General features: G+C 41.3%; 1 protein-coding gene across 1 annotated transcript in view; it reads right to left on the bottom strand.

The window, feature by feature from the left end:
* Positions 1 to 26,655, bottom strand: part of CACNB4 (calcium voltage-gated channel auxiliary subunit beta 4) — a 202,420-nt gene that overhangs the window by 42,012 nt on the left and 133,753 nt on the right. The window contains exons 6-8 of the mRNA XM_030209207.1: positions 24,817 to 24,836; positions 22,262 to 22,342; positions 15,305 to 15,363 (exon numbers count right to left, since the gene is read on the bottom strand). Coding sequence (XP_030065067.1) covers positions 15,305 to 15,363; positions 22,262 to 22,342; positions 24,817 to 24,836 — 160 coding nt within the window. The remainder of the gene's footprint in view (positions 1 to 15,304; positions 15,364 to 22,261; positions 22,343 to 24,816; positions 24,837 to 26,655) is intronic.

Genomic DNA, 26,655 nt, shown 5'->3' with positions numbered 1-26,655 from the left:
GGAGAGAGGAGACATGCTGGACGTGGATGGAAGGCGAAGGCAGGGAAGAGAGGAGACATGCAGGACATGGATGGGAGGGGAGGGCAGGGAAGAAAGAATTGCTGGACATGGATGGGAGGGGAAGGCAGGGAAGAGAGGAGAATCGCTGGACATGGATAGGAGGGGAGGGCGGGGAGAGAGAAGAAAACAGACAACAAAGGTAGAAATATGTCCAATTTGAGAATTTACATCTGCTGTCTTATTTTGCACTGGGTATACTGGAGCTGTAACAGCTTACAGAAATTATTTATAATGAAAAAAATCACGTTATTTTTTTCTCCTATAGTAGTATAATATTTTCAATGATGTCTGTTTATATGCGCCATGGCTGGTATAAGGAGTGTGGCTACCATAGGGGTGGAGCCACATGTGGTGACCCCTGCCCATAATGAGTACCGGCACCTTTTTTTCTACAAAAAAAGCACTGGATTTGTACCAACTGTTTGGATTGACAAGTTTTCTAGACCTGATTATCTACAGAAGTTTTTTTTCAGGCTTTATATTTGAAAGTTTTTTTTTCCATTCTCATTCTATTTCTTCTCAGCCCTCTATTTTTAGAGCTAGGGGCCCTTCAAGATGGGCTCCCCTGGGCTCTATTGATCCAATCACTGAGGTTTTAAAATGACTGGTGATTAAAGAACTTGAAGAAATTTCAGAGGTTCCCTGAAGCTTTCAGAATTCATCTAGGGTTGAATGGCAGGATTTTACAGAATTGCAAAACAACCAAATGATTGTCATCAAACCCGTCAGTAAAGGTGGTTCAATTGTGGTGATGGAACGGAATTTCTATGTGGAGGAAGTACAATGCCAACTTGAAGGTAAATCCTGGAATGAAAAGGCATAGGAAGAAGTTGAGAGGAAATATGCTTAGGAAGAATCTAAGAAATACTCCTTCATGGAAGGGTGGTGGATGCATGGAATGGCTTCCTGGTGGACGTAGTGGAGATGAAGACTGTGTCAGAATTTAAGGAAGTGTAAGACAGGCATGTGGGATCTCTTAGGAAAAGGAGGAGGAGGAGGAGGAGTTAGTAGTTACTGAGGAAGGGCAGACTGGATGGGCCATTTGGCTCTTATCTGACGTCATGTTTCTATATTTCTATATATTAATATTTCAACAGACTTTGTGTTTCAACTGGATTCTTGTGAAGTTATGAGGGAACATGTATTATTGGTTAGTGCTGATATTGAAACATTGTACACAATGTTTAGAACAACACATGGATATTTTTAATCCTCCTACACAATTTTTGATTCATTTGCTGCAATTGGTTCTGACATTAAAAAAAATAATTTCTTTCAAATTAAGGACACTGCTATGAATGCCATTGTAGCCCCAGATATTGTGAACCTGTAAGTGGAACATTTTGAAAAATTATAAGGGGCATTCTCAATATGATGACATTTTGCGAAAAACGTCCAAAGATCTAGTAGTGAACCTGGTCATTTTTAAACCAGAAAAACGTCGACTTTCTGTTTCAAAAATGACCATTGCTAGTTGTTTTTGTGCTCAGTGCATCTATCTTTTAAGGCAATTTTTGAAAAAAAAAATGTCCAAGGGAAAAAAGCACAAATACAAGCCATTGGGATATATGGTGGTGGGGGGCAGCATTCTTAGTAGACTGGCCACACAGACATCTCAGCAGAGCAGTGGGGCACCCTAGGGGGGAACTGCAGTGGACTTCACATAAAAGGTCCCACCATTATACTGTATGGTGAGCCATCCAAAACCCACCTAAAACCTACTTTATGCAACTGTACACCACTACAACAGCTTTTATGCCTGCAGGTGTCACCTCTATATAGGTACTGTAGGTTTTGGTGGGTTTTGGAGGGCTCACGCTTTCCACCATAAGTATACCAATTAGAGTGAGTTATGGGTCTGGGTTCCCTTCTCTACAGTCTACTGCACTGACCACTAGGATTCTCCAGGGACCTGCTTGCTGCTGCTGTAATAGGACTGGCCATAACGTCTGAAGCTGTCATAGAGGCTGTTATGTACTATTTCTTTCACAGCTTTAAGGGGGCGGGGGAGGGGGTCAGTGACCATTGGGGGAGTAAGGAGGTTTATGCTTTAATCCCTCCAGGGGGTCATTTGGTCATTTAAGGCACCTTTTGGTCACTTAGTCATGATTGAAACAGGTCTATCCAAAAACATTTTAATTTTGGCCCTAGACATTTTCATTTTGCTCCATTACTGCAGAAAATGTCTATCTTATGGTGCTACCCATTTCCCGCCCAAAACACCCCCCCCCCCCCAACATGCCCCCTTGAAATCTGGACAAACTGTGTAGCAAAATGTCTAAAACTATGGTGTCAAAAATTGCAATTTGGATGTTTTGGAGAGAAAAACGTTCTTCTGCCACCTTATGATGTTTTTTTTGACGTTTTTCTCTTTTGAAAATGAGCCCCTATTTTTAACTACATCTCCTTTCCAATGTTATATAAAATTTTGGAAATGTTTCACTGATGATGTGTTCAATTTATAAACTGGAACTGTGGACCAACTACATTGTTTTTTTCAATGGCTCAATACTTGTGATCCTAATTTGAAATTTGTATATACTTTTGATACTGATCACATACGTTTTTTTACACCTTTCTGTCCGTTGGATCTACTCTAGCTTTCATACCTAATTTTTCAGAACTCAAGATAAAAACATTCTGTTGCATTTTAGCAGCTGTCACACCCTGCAACTTTAGGAGAACATATCGGTAGATCAGTTTTTATGTTTGAGACATTTGTTCCACAATTCAGGAGTTCAAAGTTCAGGCTTTGATTCCTTTTGATAATTTAAAGAACGGGGGTACCTCACAACTGTTTTGAAGAAGGCTTGCAAAAGAACTCGGTGGGTGGAGCTCTCCTATCTTTTGTTACCATCTCAAAGAAAACAATCAAATAGAGTGGTATGTGTACTACCTTGTTCTTCAGTAGTGAGTCGAGTAAGGACTGTTATAGTTGCATCCCTCTCTTCAAGAGGCTCCTGTTTTTGCTTTTAAACATTGAAGGAATTTGAAGGACTATCTGGTTCCCTCTGATTTACCACCATTACTTCCTCCATCTGTTGGTACTGTTACTGGACATTATCCATGCACACATTGTAGTGTGTGTTCCTCTTTGCTCGCAGGATCTATGATCAATTCTAACAGTCAAATGATCCAATTACATTTTTTTTTCAACTTGTCAAACTGCTCAAGTTATTTATGCCATCTGATGTCTTTGCTCCTTGGTCTATGTTTGGAAGACTCGTCATGTGTTAAAGCCAGTATGATTGAACATCGGAGCTGCTTGTAATGGCAGGATTTAAACGCCCCTTTGGTTAGCCACGGTTTAGACTTGGCACACAATTTTCATGATTTGCACTTCTGCACATTCGAAGTGATATTTCCTTGTCTTTTTTTTGGGGGGGGGCAGTGATATTGATAATATTTTAATTAATAAAGAGAAACATTGGATTTACAATCTGAATTGCATTGAGTCTAATGGATTGAACAGAGAATTGGAATGGTGAGAGATAACTTACATCAAGATGACATCAGTGATCTATCTGTAAAAATTTTAAACAGGGGGGGCATTCCTCCTCCTTACCTACCATGAGCAGCTCTGCACCAGATTACAGAGTGTAAGGATTTGTTATATGATAACTGTTTACCTGTTAGTTTTTTAGTCACTTGTTTTTATGGAATGTTTTTTATGTTCTAGTTTTTAAGCAGTCCTTTGAAGATTCAAGTTTTCATTATCCCGGAAGCAGGCACTTTTTTACTACCAAAATGCCACTGACTATATATTTTCCTCTGTGTGGGCATCGGATTTTGCCAACAGATCAGCACTGAGGATCTTTTGTATTCAGATAAAGTGCTCACTTTATTTTAATAGTTTTTTGAGAGTGCATTTGAACATTTATAATTTTGGATACCTGAAACACGTAGTATTCATGTTTTTGTGTGGAGGTACATGTGAATGAAATTATATTACTAGGTCTTGATCTGAAATAGCTTGGAGAAGGTACACAACATCCCTAATTTAGTGGCCACAGTAGATAAGGCGCTGGTGCAGGTGAAGACACCCAGGAAAACCCCAATCTGTTAGATGATATGGCCGAATAATGTGGGGAGGACAATTCGGAGAATTTTAAGAGGGTTCGGTTAGAGGACATATAAATGAGGGTCCTCCAAAGGGAAGATCTCAGGGCTAGCAGGTGGCATTGTCCAGAGGGCTTCGAACCTTGGAATATTCCAGCCCAGGATGAGTGGGTAAGGTAGCCAAGGCAAAACCCCAACCTCTAAACAGGCTTCTCCGACTCTGGGTTTTGAAGGAAACTTGAGTAGTTGGATATTCCCTCTGATCCCCATATATGTGAAAAAATCACTGTCCGCTCCCAATTCACTTGAGGCCGGGTGAGGTTTCCTCTTTGGACAAGAGTTTTCTCACTAATAGAGTCCACCAACACTGGATATGGACTCCCCTCCAGTTCAACTTGCAGCCCAAAGTTCCTGCCTCTCAGCTGGGATGCTTCTACAAAATTACAGAAGTGTGGCTCTACAACATTCACATCTTTAGCCTCTTTGCTCATTTACGGGCAGTATCTTGTCAAATGTCCTTTGTCTCCACAATTAAAGCAAGTGAAAGAAACCAGATCTTGTCTCCAGGTCCACATGGGGTGCTGCAATCTGGGTGAGGATGACTTATATTGCTTCAACCTTCCCTTCTGAGTTCTCAGGCTTGATGGCGGCTTCCTCTCTTTGGGGTACTCAACCCCTGCTTTCTCTTTTTGCCTTCCAGGGCTCCCACCTGGTATTCTCTCTTTCCATAGTTCAGGGACTGGTTCTGCTTGGTGGAATACTTCCACCACTTCCAAGGCAGTCTCCTATGCCAGCTTGGGGTGTTGCCTCACCCATTGTCTCATAGACTGAGATAGCCCATCCAGGAACTGTTCCAGGAGAACCAAATTCCACACAATCTCTATAGAAAAAACTGTGTGGATTTTCTTTTGCATGGATAGAGTGCTTTTCCTGAGCCGTTACCTATAGGCCTCCAGGGTACACCCTGCCCACTCCAGGATGGTTGACTTAACATCCTTATAGGCAGTTCAGCGCTTGGAATGCAGTTTGGCTGCTGCTGGTTAACAAGTTTCCCAAATATGTAGTCCATGTTGCCTCCGGCCAGTCAGCTATATGCAGGCAGTCCTCTCAAAATTCACCAGAAAATGATCCAGGTCATCTCCTGGGGCCATTTTAGGCAACACTGGGACAGGTATATGTGCCTGGTATGCTGGTCTCTGTAGTGTTGGGGACATCTGGGCCAGACAGACGTCCTTGCAGCACTACCAGCTTCTGTAAAACTTGTTGCTGCTGCTGTTGCCACTACTGTTCCAAATGTGCCTGCATAAAAGCTGCTGTTGCCATTGTTGCTCACACTGTGCCTGCATGAACTGTTGCTGCGGTTACTGGCTCTCCACTAGGGCCTGGATCAGTTTCTTCATGTTTTACTTGCAGTCCTACTGTACACTGAGTAAAAGGAAGAAAAAAATCCTCACTCTCTGGCACTTGTACACTCCTTCTGGTTCCTATCTACAGCAGGGATAATTCCTTTAACCCAAATTCTGTTTGAGTACTGGTTACAAGACCCTTAGCCCTGGATCAGGGGTGGCCCAAAGCAATCTTCCACCTGAGGCAGGGATGAAATGGCGCCATGGCCCCCCAGCATCGCATCCTCTCTGCCAACAACTTCCTGCCTGCCCAGCCACAGTCTAGCATCTCTCCTCCCCCCGAGCCTACCTTCTTTTTTGTTGCTGTTGTTTTCAAAAGTCAGAGGCGGCAGCGATCCCCATACGCTGTCCTGCCACTGGCACCGCCGTTTCCTCTGTACTGCGGCCCACTTCCAAGGAAAGAAGAAGTTACATTAGAGAGGCAGGCCACAGTACAGGAGACGCTGATGCCAGCAGCAGGGCAGCATATGGGGATCACTGCCGCTGATGACTTTTGAAAAACAAAGAAAAGGAGGTAGGCTGTGGAGGGGAGCTGAGGAAGGAAATGGGAAAGATGCCACTCCATTAGTGTCACCTGTGACTCCCATCTCATTTGATATAATGGTAGGGCCACCACTGCCCTGAATACTGAGGATTCTGGCTTCTCCTACCCACAGAAGCTCAGATCTCACCGCCAGAACCATATGTAACAGTGTGAGTGAGGGAGAGGCCTGGCACCTTAAAAAACACGCCACAGTTTTAAAAGTGAAACAAAAAGCAATTTCTGTGCAAGGAAGAGGGTGACCTGTTCCCTTCATAGGTCAGGAAAAAATAAACACATTTAAAAAAAAACCCAGTACTATATATAACCTGTGCGGAGGGTTTTTATCCTGCCTTGACCATGCCCACCCTGCTCTACTCCTGCTGTCATCTTTTCCTTGCTCTCTGGCCTGCCTATTAAAGGTGGCTCTTACTATGAGGGAGTGCTATTAAAGGGGAATGGTAAATTCCTATAGATTCCCTCCCACTTAGGCTAAGGCATGAAGCCAGGCAGGTCTGAGAAACTGAAAGAAATAAGTATATGTAACATTTAACCTATAAGAACAAAGATTACATGAACCTAGCAGGATGAAGCTGAATGCCTCACTTGAAGGCTGTCAGTATAATACAAAACAAATGTGTAAAAATACTAGCAACGAAAACAACTAAAATGAGAGTTTTCATTTATGTACAAAATATTACAAATATAGTTTCAACTTCAATTAATTTTTTTCACCATAGAATTTCATGGGGATATTTGTTTTAATAAAACTAGTGAAAAGCAGCATAATTAATATTTCTTCTTTCCCTTTTAGAACATTTGAATGATTCAATTGACCCATCTGTCTAGGGGCACAATCCATCCAAACATGGCACAGCTCAGGGCGGGAGAGGGAATGCAAGCATGGCAGACCTGGTGCCAACCCTAATGCATAAGCATGGCTTTCATTGAAATGCTGTACTTCCTCACTTAGCATGCAAATAATCATCAGTTAGTCTAGGATGAACAATTTTTGTCTTGAATGCAAAATTCTATGGAATGTTTGTTCAACAAAAATAGTACTCTTTGAATACCTTTACCCATCAGATCCACTGAATGTGTGGCAATGGGTGATGAATCCTCATGTGAAAAAAGAGTTGGGGAATTGTAGGAAACACAGCTTTACCATCTTCAAGAATAATAAAGACTTAATGGTTGGGATGGCGTGATTATTACATGAGTTGTGTAACTTTGAATTAGTGCACAGTAAGCAGAGTTGGTTACCTATAAACCAGAGTTTTCTGTAAATAGCAAGGGAATGCAGATACGTGCCACAGTGATGTCACTTGATGAAACCTGTGTGCCAGAGTTCTCCTTCAACTCAAAAAACGTCTTTTGGACTTCCCTGAGCCTGTGTGACCCTTCCCCCTCAGTGTATTTCATAGGAAGCCTTAAGTGTTCTCAGAACTGGAAACAGTTCATTGGTATGTACTTCCACATCATTATGTGTTACTCTTCTTTTAGAGAAATTTTCTTCCATCTATTATTGTCATTAAATTTCTTCTGATTTCTTTTCTTTTGATGGCTAGGAGGAAGGGTGAGTGTGGCTGCATTCCCTTTCCTGTCTACAGAGGTAAGCAACCCCACTTTCTCAAGAGACAGGTGGGTGATGCAGGCACACTCCATAGTGATTCCACAGCGAAGGGGCTGCTTTGCTTTCAGGTATTGGAGCAGACTCTGTGGGTGCTGTGGGTGCTTGAGTACCCCCAATATTGAGAAAATTCCTTGTATGTGTCCAGGGAGGGGTTATTTCCATTGGGCTTAGCACCCCCAATAATTTTGAAAAGTTGGCTCCTATGCTGAGGTATTGCAATCTGTAGTCAAAGAGTGAGATTGGGGGGGGGGGGGGGGGTTGAATGTTTATTGATGCTTGGAGAAGTTAATAGGTAAAAAGGTTACACAATACTGCTGGACCAAAGGCTGCCTTTTGAGCAGCTAATCCAGGCAGTAGTGTTTAATAAAAGTATGTGCTGAAGATCATGTAGCCACTTTACAGATGTCCTCTTGGGTTTGCAATGAAAGTTGCTTTGGCATAAAGTTGATGAGTTCTAATTTTATCCAACAGTTCAACATTTGACTGAATAGAGCAAAAAGGAATGCAACTGAAGACCCAGACAGAAAGTGCATTTAGAGGTACAAGAGAACCTGTGAAGCTGGACATGAAAAGAGGTCCTGTTTTTGGGCTGAAATCATTTTTGGTTGCAAGTTTCCTTGAAACCAGCAAGATTTCCTCTATCTTCTTAGAGACCAGAAGGGGATCAATTATAGCCTTTTCAATATCCAGGCTGTGAAGATGAAACTCTTATACTGGGGTGTAATGGGAGACTCCAGTGTACTGACAGTAGAGTGAGACGATGACTGAGAGGTATTGGTTGATCTCTTGACAGACTGAAAAGATATTTGCCTCTGCCACTGTGGAGCAATGAGAATAACTCAAGCTTTATCTGTATGTATATTCTGTAAGACACTTAGGATTAAAGTAATAGAAGGAAGGCATGGAAAAGGTCTTTACTTCATGGTATTGCAAAAACATCATAAGATATCATGCTTCGATTTGGGTGAATGGAACAAATGAGAGGACATTTTGCATTTTCTGCAGATACAAACAGGTCCAGTTGTGGAGTGCCGCAACACTCGAATAGATGAGAGAAAATGTGTGATGATCCTAATTTTCAGTTTAAAGAGCATGCTATTTGGTTTTGCTGTTCTGGCAGGCATACCACCTGAAGAGTGATTTGCATGGAGCATGTGAGTTTCTGAGTCTCAAGGCCTCTCAACAAAAGCAAAAAGATCCTCCTTGTCTCAGGGGCTGCCACTGCTGATCATAGGGCATTTTGAGCTGCCACTGCAGAGTTCTCATATGTAGCCTGGCTAACAGAACTAAATGCACTGTAGCTGCCATATGATTCAATAGTCTAAGGACACCATGGGCAGATGCTGAATGAGTAAGGATCATGCATGTGGCCAAATGCATGAGAATTTGAGCACTTGTTATCCGGCAGAAAAGCACTTTAATCTTTATTACACTTGTTATGCTGCTTAAACTAACGCACAGAGCTAAGCAGTTTACATGTAAAATAACTTGCTGTTCTGAAGCGCTATCATCATGGGGACTAGAGTTGATGTCTTGTTGATGAGAAAGCCTGGCAACTGCAGTATGTGAACAGTTTTTTGTAGATGGACCTCATGTGGTGACACATCCAAATATGAGCCAGTTGTCTATATAGGGGTAATTCAAAACAAAATGCACCAAGAGCCTTCAAGACCGGAACATGTCCTTTAATTGACAGAAGTAGAAATGATGTAATACATCAGTAACCTGACACAGACTGTGTTTCGGCACACAGCGCTTGCATCAGGGGTCATAAGTCAGTACCTTCAAAAATGAGGAAAAGCTAGCCCACCACCAGGGCTCCAAATAGTAATAGTTGACCTTCAAAGCAGTCAAAACTCTGGTATTCCGGTGTCTGTAAACATAGTGGCCTTTTCTTCAAAGATAGGTGGCTACTAACCAAAAGGCACTTGGTGAAAACTCCTGGTGCCAAAGAGTCCATGTGGAATGCCTTGTATTGGAAAAGATTTAGGAAAATAAAGCATAGGAATTTCTAATGGTTCAAGCTAATTTAAATGTGTGTGCAGTCATCTTCCAAATCCAGGGAGGCAAAGCAATCATATTTGTGTTTCAGGGGAAGTTTTGCATTTCTTTCTTGATGTGGAGTTTGAGGTTGTGTAGATCAAGGATGGGCCTCTGTCCTGACTTTTTTGGGATGAATAAAAATCTTGAATAAAAACCTTGTCCTCAATGATTAAATGGGACTTCCTGTGTTGCTTTGGCTTGTAGGAGTGCACCGAGTTCTTCTGCTAGAATAGAGACAGGCTGATGGGGAATGGTTGAAGTACTGGCTTGCAGAAAATTCAATTTGATAGGTACTCAACAGAATCTCTCAAGGCTACAATCTATAGTGATACCTTGCCATGCTTCCCTGAAATGAAGAAGCCTGCTTCTCACCCCCAAAAGCTAGGGTTTGACTTTACTGCAGAGGCAGTGAGAACCATCTGCCGTTTGTGTTCTCTTGGACATTGCCTCTGGATAGAGCTCTCTGTTGTCTTGATGCTGAACTAGAGATCTGGGGTATGCTTGATACCGGCTTTGAGAGTAAAATTGTTAGAAATATTGGTAAAGGTAGGATCTCTTGAACTGCAGCTTTTGACCTCTGCATGATTGGGAAGTTTGTACAATGGGCTGTAAAGAAAGCTCTCTAAAAGTGTAGAGCAGTGGTCCTTTGAGACCCTGTGTCTTTGATCTTATCTCCAAAAAAGTTGTCTCTTAAGCAGGGAGGATCTGTTAGATTATAATGCAAGTCTTCTAGAAGCTTGACACTTTAAGCCACATGATCCAGCATGCAGTCATGGCAGTTGTCATTGCCAAAGCCATCATATGTGCCAAATGTAGAATGAATGAGATGATAAGTGGATTCTTGAAGGCTCAGGTGAAGATGGGAAAGCCCGTCCTGATGCAAAAGAGCCAGTGACTGGTACTGCTTATCAAGGTGCTGCAGGACAGCATGGTGGTAATGTAAAGTTTGTAGTTAGTGGACTACTATCTTGAGATTCAACATGGTACTTTGGTACATTTTCTTTCTGATGGTATCCAGGATTTTCTGTTCTTTTTCAGGAAGGGTGGATATCTTGATATGCATCAGGGCTGCTTCCAACATCACCAACTGATGTTGTTGTTGCTGGTTGTGATGTAATGCCAAAAGTACTCTGGGCTCGAGGCATATTGATATTGGATTAGTAGATTGGGGATTGTTCCATATGGACAACTGACGATCCTGAAGGATCTGGTAGGCTGGTCATGCTATAACTTCTTTTGGGAAAAAAAGAGAAATCCAATAGGAGAGACAATATCAAAATCCACTGTAACAAGTCAATCCCACTATGCCTTCAACAGGTTTGTAAGGGCACACACCAAAACGTTGCTTTAAAATCTTAAATTGATGATTGATATTTTAGTGAAGGGGTACACAGAGAGTTCAGTATGGGCTGTTTCCACTGCCAAGCTGATCTTAGTGAGTCTGGCCGCAAAGCGGCTCACTAACACGCTCCATACATCATTTTTTACTCTCTTTGCATGTTACCCCTTTTTTTGTGAAATTGCAACTTTAATCAAAATACTAACGTGAAGTGTATGTCCAAACAAAATCAATAAAACCTGTTGGTATAACTTAAAGAACCCTATATAGTAAATAACTGAGGTCACAAAAACCACATGTATACTGCAAAATATGCACTGGTAAAAAACAGATAGACAATATCGACCGGCTCACATTTATCCACATATTTAGTCACCCCTTCAAAGAAATATAGTAGATTGGTGAGGCAGGAATTCCTTCAACTAAATCCATGTTGGCTTTGTCTCATCAATCCATGTTTATGTATACAGTCTGTAATTTTGTTCTTTATAACAGTTTCTTCCATTTTGCCCTGCACCGACATCAGGCTCACTATCTAATATCCCAGATCACCTCTGGAACCCTTTTAAAAATTGGTGTTACATTGGCCACCCTCCAATCTTCTAGTACCATGCTTGATTTTAAAAATAAATTACATATTCCTAATAGCTCTGTAAGTTCATTTTTCAATTCTATCAGTACTCTGAGATGTATACCATCCAGTCGATTCGCTACTCTTCAGTTGGTCAAATTGCCCCATTAAAACTTCCAGGTTTACAGAGATTTACTTCAGTTTCTTTGACTTATCAGCTTTGAATACCATTCCTAGCACTGGTATCTCTCCCAATTCTTCGTCAGTGAAGACCGAAGCAAAGAACTTATTTAATCTCTCCGCTATGGCTTTGTCTTCCCTGAGTGCCCCTTTTACCCTTCAGTCATCTAGTGGTCCAACAGATTCTTGTGCCACATAAGTTCTACTATGTGTTTTTGCCTTCAACGCAATCTTTTTTTTCAAAGTCTTTCTTTGCCTTCTTTATCAGCGCTTTGCATTTGACTTGCCATTCCTTATGCTGTTTCCTCTTATTTTCAAGTCGGATCCTTCTTTCATTTTCTGAAGGATTTTCTTTTAGCTCTAATAGCTTCCTCCATCTCACTTTTTAACCATGCCGGCTGTTTGACCTTCCATTCTCCTTTTTTAATATATGGAATATATCTGGTCTGGGCTTCCAGGATGGTATTTTTGAATAGCGTCCACTTCTGATGTAAATTTTGACTTTTGCAGCTGCTCCTCTAAGTTTTTTTTTTACCATTCTCCTCATTTTATCATAGTCTCCTTTTTGAAAGTTAAATACTGACGTATTGGATTTCCTGTGTGAACTTACTCTACAGATTATATCAAATCTGATTATGTTATGATCACTGTTATCAAATGGCCCCAGCACCATTATCTCCTGCATCAGATCATGCGCTCTACTAAGAATTAGGTCTAGAATTGTTCCCCCTCTTATTGGTTCCTGAACCAGCTGCTCCAAAAAGGTTCTTGTCCCTATTTTCTCCTCTTTGCTGTGGTTTCCATTCTCTCTCTCCAGTCTGCTTGATGCTGAGCAGATTTGTGGAAGGACTTCTTTTATTTTTAATTGGATCAAGTGTTGATTGTACCTTTTGAGGAGGATGAAGTCAGGTCTGTCCCTGCTGGGTGGGAAAGGTCTCTACCTCCATGCTTTGTATGGATGGGAATAAAGCAGGAGTCCCAGTTCTGCAGGCCTAGCACTCTGGAAGACTTTGTGGTATCACAGCAGAAGCAACACTTAAAGTACCATTTGTAGTTCTATCCCCTGATCAGGCCTGAGCTGGGCCTTGCAGGGTATAGACAGGAGAAGTATCTGGAGGTGGAACTGCAACTACAATGGAGATGAAAAATAAATGGTACTGGGGTTTTTTTTTCAGTTGCCTTTGATTTTATTCTCTTTTTTTCCTTTCTGTGTGGCAATTCATAACTCATGGTACATTTAAGACTATTAGGGATTATATTGCCTCTATTCTATTTTTTGTCATTACTGATTTTAATATAAAACTCTGGGAAGTTCATTTGAAGAATCTCAAGCAATACTTTTAGGTATGGAAGTGTATTATGTGGCACCTCACAAGTCTCAGGGCCCTGTTTACAAAGGGGCGCTAGTGTTTGAGTGGAGAAGTAGCCTAGTGGTTAGTGCAGTGGTCTTTGATCTGGGGGGAACTGGGTTCAAATCCCACTGTAGCTCCTTGTGACTCTGAGCAAGTCACTTAAACCTCCATTGCCCCAGGTACAAATAAGTACCTGTACATACTATGTAAACTGCTTTTTTTTTTTGTTACATTTGTACTCCGCACTTTCCCACTCATGGCAGGCTCAATGCGGCTTACATGAAGCAATGGAGGGTTAAGTGACTTGCCCAGAGTCACAAGGAGCTGCCTGTGCCGGGAATCGAACTCAGTTCCTAAGTTCCCCAGGACCAAAGTCCACCACCCTAACCACTAGGCCACTCAATAGAAATAAAACAAAATACAACATGGAAAAGAAAATAAGATGAAACTCATCCTCTGTCTCCATGCATATAGACTGTCACTGAAATGCTTTGATGTTTCACTCATATATACTGTCATCTACCAACATTTGCTTATTTCCAAACTGACGAAGAAGGGCAACCTTCGAAAGTTAATCAAGAAATGTATTAAGTTATCTCCATTAAAAAAAGGTATCATTTTATATTCTTTTCCATGTTTTATTTTGTTTTATTTCTATTGATTACCTTTAAAAGTGGACTAACATGGCTACCACACCTCTCTACCCAATGAAGTTGCAGAAAGGTGGTATATCAAGTCCCATTCCCTGTCCCTTTGCATACGCTAACCATAGAGACGCCCATAGGAGTATTATGGTTAGCGCATGCTAATTTTTAGCATGCACAAAAAACACTAGCATGCCTTTGTAAACAGGGCCCTAAGTGTACTTTCCTTGGTATTTAAAAAGTTTTGAAGTATGAATTTTATATATATGTTGTTGTTGGTTTTACCTGTTTAAATCAATAGGTGAAATTTTCTGACTATACCACTGGGGTATGTATCTGTTACTTTACTTCTCATTTTGTGATTAAGTGGCATATATGTGAACATATATGGATGGTTTACAAGTATGTGTGTTTTTGTATATGGCCTGTGTTTATATTTGATATTTATGTTTATTTTATACATTTACACCAATATGCTTTTATGTGTTTATTAACAGTTCGATCTGAAGCACCAGATGCAGCCCTTTGTGAGGGCGAAACTGGCCATGTCGGGCTTTTAGCTATTTATTTATTTATGTTTTTAGTGGTGAATAAATTGGACATTTTTTTTTCAAACTTTATTTTCCTGGGGATATGCTTCTTTTTGTATGTCATGCTGGATCTGCCTACCTGTTTTCTTATACATTTTTATAAGACAGTGCTTTTCAACCCAGCCCTCAGTGTACATCCAGCCAGCCAGTCAGTTTTCTGGATATCCACTATGAATATGCATGAGAGAAATTTGCATACCAAGGAGGCAGTGTATGCAAATCTGTCTCATGTATATTCATTGTAGATATCTTAAAAATCTGACTGGCTGGGTGTGCCCCAAGGACTGGGTTCAGAAGCACTGTCATATAGTATACCACAGGTACTATTATCCATGAATGCATATCTCAGGGGCCCTTTTACTAAGCCGCGTAGGTGCCTACACGTGCCAAACTGCAGTTACCGCCCAGTTTCCGTGTGGCCCTTGCGTAATTTCAATTTTGGTGCGTGTCCACTACGCGCGTATGAAAAATATTTTTTATTTTCTGACGCACATAGTTCATTACCGCCTGGATTCTTTACCGCTAGGTCAATGGCTGGCGGTAAGGTCTCAGACCCAAAATGGATGCGCGGCAATTTTGATTTTCCCGCACATCCATTTTCGGCAAAAAAAGGCTTTTTTTTTACAGATGCACTAAAAAATGGATCGGCGCGCGCCCAAAACCCGCGCCTACATTACCGCAAGCAATTTTTCAGCATGCCTTTGTAAAAGGACCCCCCCCCCCCCCCCCAATGATTCCTTGCTACAATAATTCTGGTTAGAGTTTTCATCATCAATGTTTTTGCACAGCTGAAAATGCAGTGCTAATTTAGACCTAAAACCCTCCCCCAACATACAGTAGATACACTTCACCCCATCCCATCCAAACTACTGCTTAGAATCAAACCCCAAAAAACTTTATTTCTCACCTCCCATCAAACCTGTGCTTGAGGAAGTCAAAAAGGGCTTTCTGCATCATGTCTGTCACCTTCCCAGAAGCGAGGGAGACGGAACAAGGAGGAGCGACAGGAGAGAGAAAAGAAGTCAAAGGTAAGGAAAATAAAGCAAAAGAGAGTATGTTTCTAGTAAATCAAAGCCCTTGAAAGGATAGTGTTCTTTAAATGGCTGTCTTACTCTACCACATTTGGCTACGGTATTTAAATCCCATTTGGAAAGAATCAATTAACACTCAGCAACACATTCTTGCAAGTTTTCCAGCTCTTACTCTTAAGGTGCTTTTAGCCTCTGGGAAACATTTTGAAATGTGAGGAACATGAAAGATGTCAGTTCTCCGAGGCATCTGACAGATAGCACTTTCTAAAATTATAATGGTGCACTGTTAACTCCTATCATGACCAGTTTGTATTACAACGGAGTCTCTTTGGATTCTGCTCTGAAAAAGACTAGATTGAATGTTTTCAAATGGAGAAGACTGGAAGTCAGAACCACTAAAGTTTAGTTTAAATAATCCAAATCCCACTATGTTAATAACCCATTTTTTCTCTTGTTCTGTATGTTCACACAATCGCCCAAAATGTTGAAATTACTTTAAAGGAGGCACAAGGAATATAAAGCGGCGGTAAGGGCTCCTTGGGAAATGGCTGTGCGGCAAGTGTTTCACTTACCGCATGGCCATTTCCATCCCCCACCCAGAATTTCCTTTTTCCAGGTGGCAGTAAAAGGGAAGCCTCTTTTACCGCCGCTTGGTAAAGGGACCCTTAGATCATGAGACCACTAGGGACAGTAAAAGTACCTGCATATAATATATCTAAACCACTTTTGTTGTACCCACAGAAAGGCAGTATATCAAATCCGTGACCCTTTACCTTTAAATGAGCTAGGGCCAAATTCTATGAATGGCACCTTAAAAATCAGCGCCAAAAAAAAAAACATGGTTAGCATGATTCTATAAACTATGTCTAAAGTTAGGCGTAGTTTATAGCAGTGTTTCCCAAGTCTGATCCTGGGGTACCCCTTGCTAGTCAGGTTTTCAGGATATGCACAGTGAATATGCATGAAAGAGATTTGCATATAATGGAGGCAGTGTATGCAAATCAAGTTCTTGTATATTCATTGCGGATATCCTGACAACCTGACTGGCATGGGGTACTCCAGGACTGTACTTGGGAAATACTGACTTATAGAATATGCTTATGCGTAAAAAACTGTAACTAATCCAATGTGCTGCTTTGTATAAGAAGCCCTACGTTTTGTACTTGGGGCAATGAAGGGTTAAGTGACTAGTGCACAATAGTAATAGGGCCCACTACATGGGAATTTGTAATCCACTCCTCCAACATTCCCATTTAAAATAGGTTAATAAATACCAATCAAAAGAGCAATGGAATAACACTATGTGCTCCTTTTACTAAAGTGCAGTAAAAGTTTGCAATTACCCTGAGTTAGCTGCAATCATTAATGCACATTGACTGCAAAGCCTGTTCCCATACAGGTATTGCAGAGACAATATCCTCACTGCACATCAACTGCATTGCAGATAATGTGGATGTGCTTAACACCACCTATTGAAAATGGCTTTAAGTGATCTGTGTTATTTGTTGTGGTAATAGGTAATATGCAGTAAGTTAGCATGCATTAACTGTAAGGCGCAGTCAATGCTCTGCATTAAGGGGAGAGATTCTATATATGGCGCCTGGAAAATCCACATGGAAATCATTTTTGTCTAAGCATATTCTATAAGATTTAGGTGCGGTATATAGAATATGCTTAATTGATATCCCAGCACCTAAAACTATGAGCATCCATTTACACCAACAAAAATATGGCATAAATCCCTGCATGTAGATTTATGAAGACTGATCCATATTCTATAACAATGCGTGTAAATTTGGGAACGCCCATATCCCCACCCATAACAATGCCCCTTCTTGCCTTTGTGTATTAGAACTTAGGCACAGTGAGTTATGAATGTAAATTCTAATTACTGCCAATTAGTGCTCATTATTGCTTGTTAAGTGCTGTTAACAATGCTGATTGACTTGTTAAGCCAATTAAGTTACGTGCATTGTTATGGAATATGCTTAGATTAAGGCACAGAACGCTAGGCGCGATATATATAGAATCCGGCAGTAAGTGTCAAGCCACCACATCTGTGCACCAGCAATTAGTATGTACTAATTCTAATGTTAAATACTTATCACACTTTACTAAAAGATTCCCAATACTTTATAAAGTAATGCTGGACTGATGTTTGCTATCTGATCAAACAGGTAATTTTACTGGAATTGTTTACATGCTGTTCTCTATAATAACAAATATAACTATATCAGTATTTCTAGATATAGATATATCCTTACAGCAATTCCATGATATGCAGAAGCAATATGTTTCCATATATATATATATATATTTTTTTTTTGTTGTTGTTGTTTATTATGAACCCATTTTCCCATAGATTCCCATCAGGTCCAGAATTCAGATTTTGGTACTCTTAAGCAAGACCAGACAGGAGATCCTAGACAGTAGGGAAGAGGGGTTGTCAGAGAGCCCAAATCTTGAAGAGCAAGAAGTGAAGCAGAGGAAGACCATAGTGCCTCCCTGCCCGTCTTCAAGTCTTTGCTTAAAGCCCACCTCTTCAATGCTGCGTTCGGCACCTAACCCTTACCGTTCAGTGAATCCAGACTGCCCCAATTTGTCTGCCCCTATCGGACCGACTGTTCACTTGTCTATTAGATTGTAAGCTCTTTGAGCAGGGACTGTCTCTCTTTGTTAAATTGTACAGCGCTGCGTAACCCTAGTAGCGCTCTAGAAATGTTAAGTAGTAGTAGTAGTGCCACATGGCCCTAAAGTAGGGTTGCCAACTAGATCCAGATTCATCTGACAATTGATCCAGTCCTGGGTTTACCCCATTGTATGCAGGGACTTGTAGTTCTAATTTCCCCAATGCATTCCCTAAGAAAAGCAAGCAAGTTCCTGCAAGCAATGGGATAAACCCAGTACTGGCTCAAGCCTGCTGGACGAATCTGTATCCAGATGACAGCCTTACTCTAAGTAAGCAGGAGCAGACTCCTTTCTGGCTTGGATATTTGGTACCTTCATAATCTGGCATCGCAGACTGTAGCGTATGTTACTTATGCCTAAACCCAGCCTTACCTCCCATTAGAAATGTGGTGAGTCACTACTAACACTTTGCAAACATCTCCAAATGACTTTTACATGCCATAGGATGAGGCCGTATGTGGAGAAGTCGCAAATTGTACCAGACATTTTTCTCCCAGACCCCCCTCTCCTAAAACTGATCTGCTGCTTTATATGCTTCCAAAATACCCCTTATTACTCGCATTTCCTCTTAGGGCACTGTCTGGAATGCTTCTGGCCTGTGGCAAGGATTTACCTCGCTGCAAAGCATGAAGTAGCCTGTGAGAAGCTAACCTCTAGGTCAAAATTTATTTTAATGAGTCCATGTGGTTTCCATGTCTAAGAAAGGATTGCTGTTTGGCAAAGCTCTTATACCAAGATGATATCCAGTATTCACTCTCCGATAATAAGCTACAGGTTATATATATCTTCTCTACATCACACTTTGTAGTGCTTCAGATCAATAATATGCCTTTTGGCTACGGGGCAAATTTTTCACTAGCTTTGTTAACAAAAGCATCCCTGTATTTTCAATGGAGTAAAAAAACCAATATCAAGTTTTAATAAAGAAGCCCCATGGTTTAAAAAAGCACATACACAGTACAAATACTGAATGCCATTATGTATTGAAATGTGTTGCAGCGAACACTTATTTTTCTCTGTTCCACATAATTGGGAGTTTGAGGTTTGGAAGGGTTTGTGCAAGCAGTGGTCAAATGAAAGTTTCTTGTACTTTTATCTTCTTCATTTGATTGAAATTAATTCTGGCTATACCTGGAATGCATTTTCAAAGAAAAAAAGCAGAAAAAGAACTCATAGCTTCTCTGTGTCACTGCAGGAATGTGTTTACTTGTTCATTTACTCTGCTTATTTCCTCACTTATTGATTAACTCTGAAGCATAGAAAAATGGTAATAGCTCAGGGTTTCCAAAACTTGTCTCACACATATTCGCCTGGACATCCTGAATACCCAACTGGCTGCAGAGGTCACAAGGACCAGTTTAGGAAGCCCTATTAACACAGATATTTAGCTAAAGAGGGACTCTCATACCTGCCAGCTGCTGAGCATATGATCCCTAGTTTAAGCCTTAAGTGCTACCCCGAGGTATAGAAGTCCTGGTACATTAGACTCTTTGGGGCCCTTTTACTAAGAAGCATAGGCACCTATGCGTGTCCAACGCAAGTCAGTTTGGAACTACCGACCAGCTACCGTGAGCCCCAGGCAGTAATTCCATTTTTTACACGCATCTGAAAATATTTTTTATTTTCTACCGCATGGCGTTAACCGGGCAGTAATCGGCAGTGTACGCACGTTGACAATTACCACCCGGTTACTGCGTGAGACCTTACCGCTAAGTCAATGGGTGGTGGTAAGGGCTCAGGCCCAAAATGGACGCACGCCAATTTTTATTTTGCTGCACGTCCATTTTCGCCCCCCCCCCCCCCCCAAAAAAGGCCTTTTTTGCAGGCACACTGAAAAATGGACCTGCATGCGTCCAATACACGCACCTACAACAGTGCAGGCCATTTTCCGGCACACCTTAGTAAAAGGACCCCTTTATAGATATGTATTAAGGATAACCTGTCCATTGGGTCCTGATGTCCTGGGTATGTCCTTACGTTCTACTGAGTTTAATGGCTGCCCTATTGCTGAATTGATTTGTATCTTTACAGATCTAATTATGTGTCACTCTATCTCTTCAGCACCAATAGATATCAATTTATCAAAAAGGTTTTTTTGGGACCATCAGAAGCGGCTGGTATATTCAGTGTCTAAACAGACACACCATGCCGCTGGACTTCCTCATTGGTCCTAGTTTTTAATATATAAATCTCAAAAAAACTTAATTTCCTCATTCATAGTCCCCCAGATTTTATATAGCACGCAACTTAATTATTTAACAAGTCAATCAGAGCCAATAATTGCCACTCAAGCAATTAACACGCAGAACAGTCTAAGCGTATTCTATAATATGATGCACGTAAATTCTAAGTTGCATAGTTGAAAAGAGGGCATGGAATATGCGTTTCTAAAACCCATACACGTTCTTACAGAATACACCCAGTCCAGGCATAATTTAGGTGTCGGCATTTACACCAAGTTTTTACTTGGCATAACTGCCTGCGACTAAATTTAGTCACACAGACAGGTGCTTGGCATATTCTATAAAATTGCGCAGAAATTTAGGCTTATTCTATAAAGTATGCCTAAACTTAGGTGTATTTTATAGCATATGCCTAGGCCTATTTTGTTTCAACGTTGATTTTTAAGGCGTGATATATAGAATCTAGTCCAGCTCAAAACAGGTTTTCTCCATAGCGCAGCCACATACAAATGGAGAACTTGCTTTGAACTGAAGGAGACCGTGTTGCCCTGAAGCAGACTTGCGAACCATAGCTATGTCTGCATATGGCTCTGCAAAACATCAGCAGTGATTACCAAGACTACTCAAATAAGTTCTCATTTTATATTCCTCTACGAGAAGGTTTTTGCACATTCTATGAATGAGGAAATTCTAAGAAAAGTTGTTTTGACATTTATATATATAAAAAACTAAGACTAATGAAGACACCCAGCAGCATGGGGTGTCTATTTAAGAACTAGATGAATATACCATCCGCTGATGATCCCCCCAAAAAAACCTTTTTGATAAATTTATGTCTATTAGTGCTGTAGGGATAGAGTAACACGTAATTAGATCTATAAAGATAGAAATCAGTTTTTTCTTTATTTCTACACATCCTCCCCCACCCTGAAAATATATACTTTTTGGCTTGTGAATGTGCCCTCTTGCTGAAGCATAGGCACCTCCTTAAATTGCAAAGTAAGAATATTTTTAAAAAGCATGGTCTGCCCAAACACATACTTTACTTAGACATGTGCTGCAGTGTGTGAACAAACTTGTAGAAACTGCTTGCCAACAGACCAATAGCTAAAGACAAAAAAAGTAATCAAGCTTTATTGCACTTAAACTAATCAGCCAAATGCACTGCAGTGCAGTTTATAGCGTAATGATGCTTCATGTCTGTTTCCTGATCACTGCTGAAGATTTTTGCATTGCATTATTGAAAACAATAAGCAGCTGCAGTTATGTGGCAGGTTCCTGGCCTTCTCTCTCTCTCTCTCTCTCTCTCTCTCTCTCTCTCTCTCTACTAGCCTCGATCTCACTTCTTAGTCCACTAGTATTCAGCACTGCTTTTAGCATATCTCTTTCTACTATACCAGTTAGACAACTAATCAACTAATATTACCTGCCTATGCCATAATTTACTTGTTGAAGGCTGTAAGTCTTTAGATTCTTCACATGCTGCATTACATAGAAGCATCTCTATAAACCATAGGTGAGACAAAAGATTTCCTGTAAATTAGATTCTAAATTTTAAAATAAGGACAATTTCCAGTCATTTTAGTCAGATATGAGGGAAGGTGGTGGTGCAAAAATAGTTTCTGATTTATCAATGAAAGCATCCCTATCCTTATAGTAGAGAAAATGCCAGTGGAAAACTGAAACAATTTTTGAAAATGAGCAAAAAACTCTGATCCATGTACTCATAGGCATGGTGAAGCAAGGTGCTTTTTCAGCCATACATAATGTTCCATACATCCTGACTCCCCATAGGAAGTAACTGAACTATCTTAGCACTGACAGGGTGAGTGAATTTGATGACATCAGAATTTATTTCAAAGTGTTTGGATGCAGCTGAAGATCAACACTGATTTGTTTGCTATCGTAAACTGGGAAACAATTCAAACTATATGTTCAGAACAAATCAACTAGGTCGTATACCTCATATCCTTTCAGGGAAGGACCCACTAATACCACAGGCCTCATGGATGGTACCACGTCATAAGGAGGCACATGTTCTGTCTGAAAGCAAAGATAAACCAAGTTAGCTACATCAGCATGCAACTTAGGTCACTAAAATATCCTACCAATATGATTTAGGGAAAGGGAAATGGGACTTGATATACTGCCTTTCTGTAGTATTTTTGCAACTACATTCAAAGCGATTTACATAGTATATTCAGGTACTTATTTTGTACCAGGGGCAATGGAGGGTTAAGTGACTTGCCCAGAGTTACAAGGAGCTGCAGTGGGAATCAAACTCAGTTCCCCAGGAGCAAAGCCCACTGCACTAACCACTAGGCTACTCCTCCACTCATACAGTATGTCTTAGTTACTAACTCAGTGGCTGCAGAACAGACTAGGTTACCAGGGCCATGGCTAGACCAGTGTTTTGCCCCGTGCAACATCAGCAACTAGTGTACTTTGGAGCAAGGATGGACACCAACTTATTTGGCTTGAGGCAAGGTGTAATGGTGTGCTGCGGGGGTAACACTAGCCCTGATAGCTGTATGTGGTAATATAATGTGGGGATGTGTATGTAGATAGCTTCTCCATTTGGAAGGCTATTAGAGGAAATTAGATGATGTCAGAGGAGTATAAGAAATCTCTAGAACAGAGATTTGTCTATTTTTTGCCATCTAGAATCAAGATGCAGCAGCAGCCTGCAGTCTCAGTCCATGTGAGGGTTTGACCCCAATACTGATTTGCTGCTTCAAAGCTCCAGAAAAAGACAGAAGTTATTGGTGGTTTGAATATTCTCTGCCATCCTAAGACAAGTAGCAAGCTAAAACAGCCCTGTGCTCCAGGTCTTGTGGAAATTGGGCTATGATTACCAGACAGGTTGAGGTCCAGGTGAAAGAGAAGCATTTCTTTATTTCAGTGGTGTTGACCATAGGGAAGAAGTCTCAAGGGTTAGGAGATGAGAATCCCTAGTTCTGAAAACCTGTCTGAGTAGGGTCAGCACACAAGGGTCAAAATGGCTGAACTACCCTGTTCAGGGTCTTGGTATTGCTCTGCAGGATGGAAAAAGCAGGGCCAGCTTAATCATTAGGCAAACTAGGCAGTCACCTAGAGCAGCAGCACCTTTTGGGGGAGAGGGGAAGTGCATCTGCAATCAAAGCAAGACGGTAGATTCTCCAGATAAATATATGTGTTAATAAAACCATCAGCATGTACGTTTACCAGCAGGGAAAGCAGATAGCCATTTACCCCTTGATTGTATAAAGGTCGCCAAAATTTGTGTGCACAAATTTAGGTCTGTTCCCAATTTGTGCATGCAATTTAATAGAATAATGAGCCAATTAGTGCCAATAATTGTTTTTTAATAAGCAGTTATTGGCACTAATTAAATTGTGACTAGTGCACGTAAAGTTAGATGCAGGATCTGCATTTAACATTTACACACACTCAATAAAGGGGAGTGCAGAAATGGGAGGGTCATGGTTTTGAGTTACACGCAGAGTTACAGAATAATGGTGCTCCATGTGTAAATTAAGGTACAGGCATTTGCACCACATTTTCATTGGTGCAAATGGCAGCACCTAACTTTACACGTGATCTCTCCGCTTAAGCAGTTGTTCTATAAACTGCGCTGGACTTTAGGCGTGGCTTATAGAATACCGCTTATGTGGGTATTTTTCGACACCATGTATAGAATCTTTTCCTTACTGGGGTAAAAGGTTTTTGGGAATTGCTGTTATTATGTACTTACATACAATGCAAAGTTTAATATCTAAAAGTGTAATGTTCATCTATGCATTTTTACAAGATTGTTCTAGAATGGGTAATGTTGGGATAATCATGATAGTTGAGTTTAAATATTGAGATTTTCACAGGGGGAGAGGAGAGCACAAAAGATATGTGATGACTGAGAGAAGTTGGGGGGGGGTTCTTATTCAGAGTTTCCCCTTGATTTTTGGGAGCCCTGGGAATGAAGAGTTTGGGAGACTTCTGTAAGTCATCTTGCAGGCTGGAGATACGTGTTCATGGATGTAAGAGTTAAAAATGTTAAGTTATTGAGTGTGAGTTGGTAGTGAAGAGGACGAGGATTTTCTGGCATCTGGAGCAAAGAGTTCTGAAATGGATGCCGGAGTCTCAAGATGAGTTAGAGAGAAAGAAAAGTTCTAAATGTCCTACTTATATGTCTGTCTGTGAAGGGAACAGTTGATCTGATATTTACTTAGCCAATAAAATTTAGAATTTATTATACAGCCAAACCTTGGACTGGATCTGACCTTATTTGGGTTAATGGGGAATACTTGGAGAGTGCCCGAGAAAGCAGCCACATACATCATCTAGCAAGCACTTAAAGTGAGTCTGCCTTCCCTGTCCCACATCCAAAGGACTTGGAAGGTAAGGAGAGTGGTCTTCCTCTTCTAACTTTACCCTAGGATACGTCCATAACATAAGATTCCTGAAGGATTCGCTACAAGTATATTATCAGCTTTGCAACTAGTAAAAAGGATAGTGCTAACCAGAAAGCAGATGACACTTACCACTTTTTGCTTCTGTTTTGCTAAAATAAAAGAAAACAAAACATAAATCCTGATATAGCTCTTCATCATCAAGTTTGACAGCAAAAGAATTTGCAAGAAGATTATGTCATTTTGTTGTTTATTGTTATCTCTTCTATTCTCAGAGGAATAAATAAATCTTGCCACTTTTTTTCTTTTTTTGTCAGTTCTCTGTTTCAGGGGATTGCATAGCAGCATTCCTTTTGGTACATCAGTGGCTCTATTTGCAGTGTGATATCAGACCGTCTTTCCAGATAGCAGGCAGCTTTGCTCCTACATTCCGCCAGGTCTATCAGGAAGATGCTTCAGCAGTCTGAACTCCCCAATAGACTCAGCAATGAGCTGTGGCATCAAAGAAGGAGTCCCTAACCCAGACGTTTTCAACGCATTCCATGGGGCACACTCAGCCAGTCAGGGTTTTCAGGATATCTCCATTGAATTCAATAGGGATAGCCTGAAAACCCCAACTGGTTTGGTGTGCCCCGAGGACTGGGTTGAAAACCTCAGCCCTAACCTAAGACACATCATGTCCTAAATTTATCATTTTCAACACCCAAATGTACAGCGTGCCATTTTAACATGGTGCACCACTGAAGAGCCCTGTAATAAAACCCTTTCCCAAGCCTGAAGGCACTAGAAAAAAAATGAACATGCCAATCCTGGCCGATAATGATCCACGTAACAGACGAATCATTTTCAGTTAAGAAATAGTTCATGAATTCTTGAATGAACACCTGCTGTGGATAATGAGCTGCTTCACATTGAAAGGCTGCCCACATGTCCATAAACAGTACTGGACACAACAGCCCTCAATGCAGGAGTGCAGTGCAAATGATAGAAATGTCTACTCCAATTGAAGAAAATGTTTCCACTGTGTTATTACAAATACATGATTTAAAAGTGCTTAAATATTAAGATTTGTTACAGTCTTGCTTGCCTATCAAATTTTGGATAGATATTTTAGGCAAATTTCAATTATTCTGCAGGTGACGGCAAGGTTATACATGCAGAAAATGATTTACAACTTTACAGTGGCGTTCCTAGGGGGGCTGACACCCGGGGCGGATCGCCAATGCGCCCCGCCCCCCGGGTGCAGCGCCCCCCCCAGAACAACGTGACCCCCCCCCCGGTGAAAGAACCCCCCCCCCCCCCGGGGTGCACGCCGCTGGGGGGGGGGGTGCCGCGCACCTGCCGGCTCTTCGTTTTCATGCTCCCTCTGCCCCGGAACAGGAAGTAACCTGTTCCGGGGCAAAGGGAGCATGAAAACGAAGAGCCGACAGGCGCGCGGCACTCCCCCCAGTGGCGTGCACCCGGGGCGGACTGCCCCCCCCTTGGTACGCCACTGCAACTTTAGGCCAAGTGGAAACAAATCTTTACTGAGCAGAGCTATATTGATACCACAGCACTTCTTGTTCTTAGTACCATTCAGACCTATTTAATGTTGGTTTTCCAAGCATTTGCAAATGTAACATTGCAGTGAATTTTCTCCATTGTATACAAATAGATCTCATGCATATTGATCGGGGAAAATCCTGAAACATTGACTGGGTTGCGGCACTTGAGGAATTCTTAAAGAAGAGAATTCAGTAGCCTTGAAAGTCTGCTCACTAAGGGGCCATTTTATTAAAGGGCTGCCGAAAGGCGACCCGGAACTACCGCCGGCCCAACACGGGTACCACCCTCAGAGCACCATTTCTGCCGCTAGTGGAAATATTGAAAAAAATATTTCCACAGGGAGTTACCCGACAGTAATCGAGCAGCATTGCGTATTGCCCCGGTTACCGCCAGGTTAGCATGGGAGCCCTTACCGCCACCTCAATG

Source organism: Microcaecilia unicolor, chromosome 7 (genome assembly GCF_901765095.1).
Source record: "Microcaecilia unicolor chromosome 7, aMicUni1.1, whole genome shotgun sequence".
Classification (NCBI taxonomy): Eukaryota; Metazoa; Chordata; class Amphibia; order Gymnophiona; family Siphonopidae; genus Microcaecilia; species Microcaecilia unicolor.
Note: the sequence above shows the minus strand (reverse complement) of the source record. Positions and strands in the feature narration are given on the sequence as shown.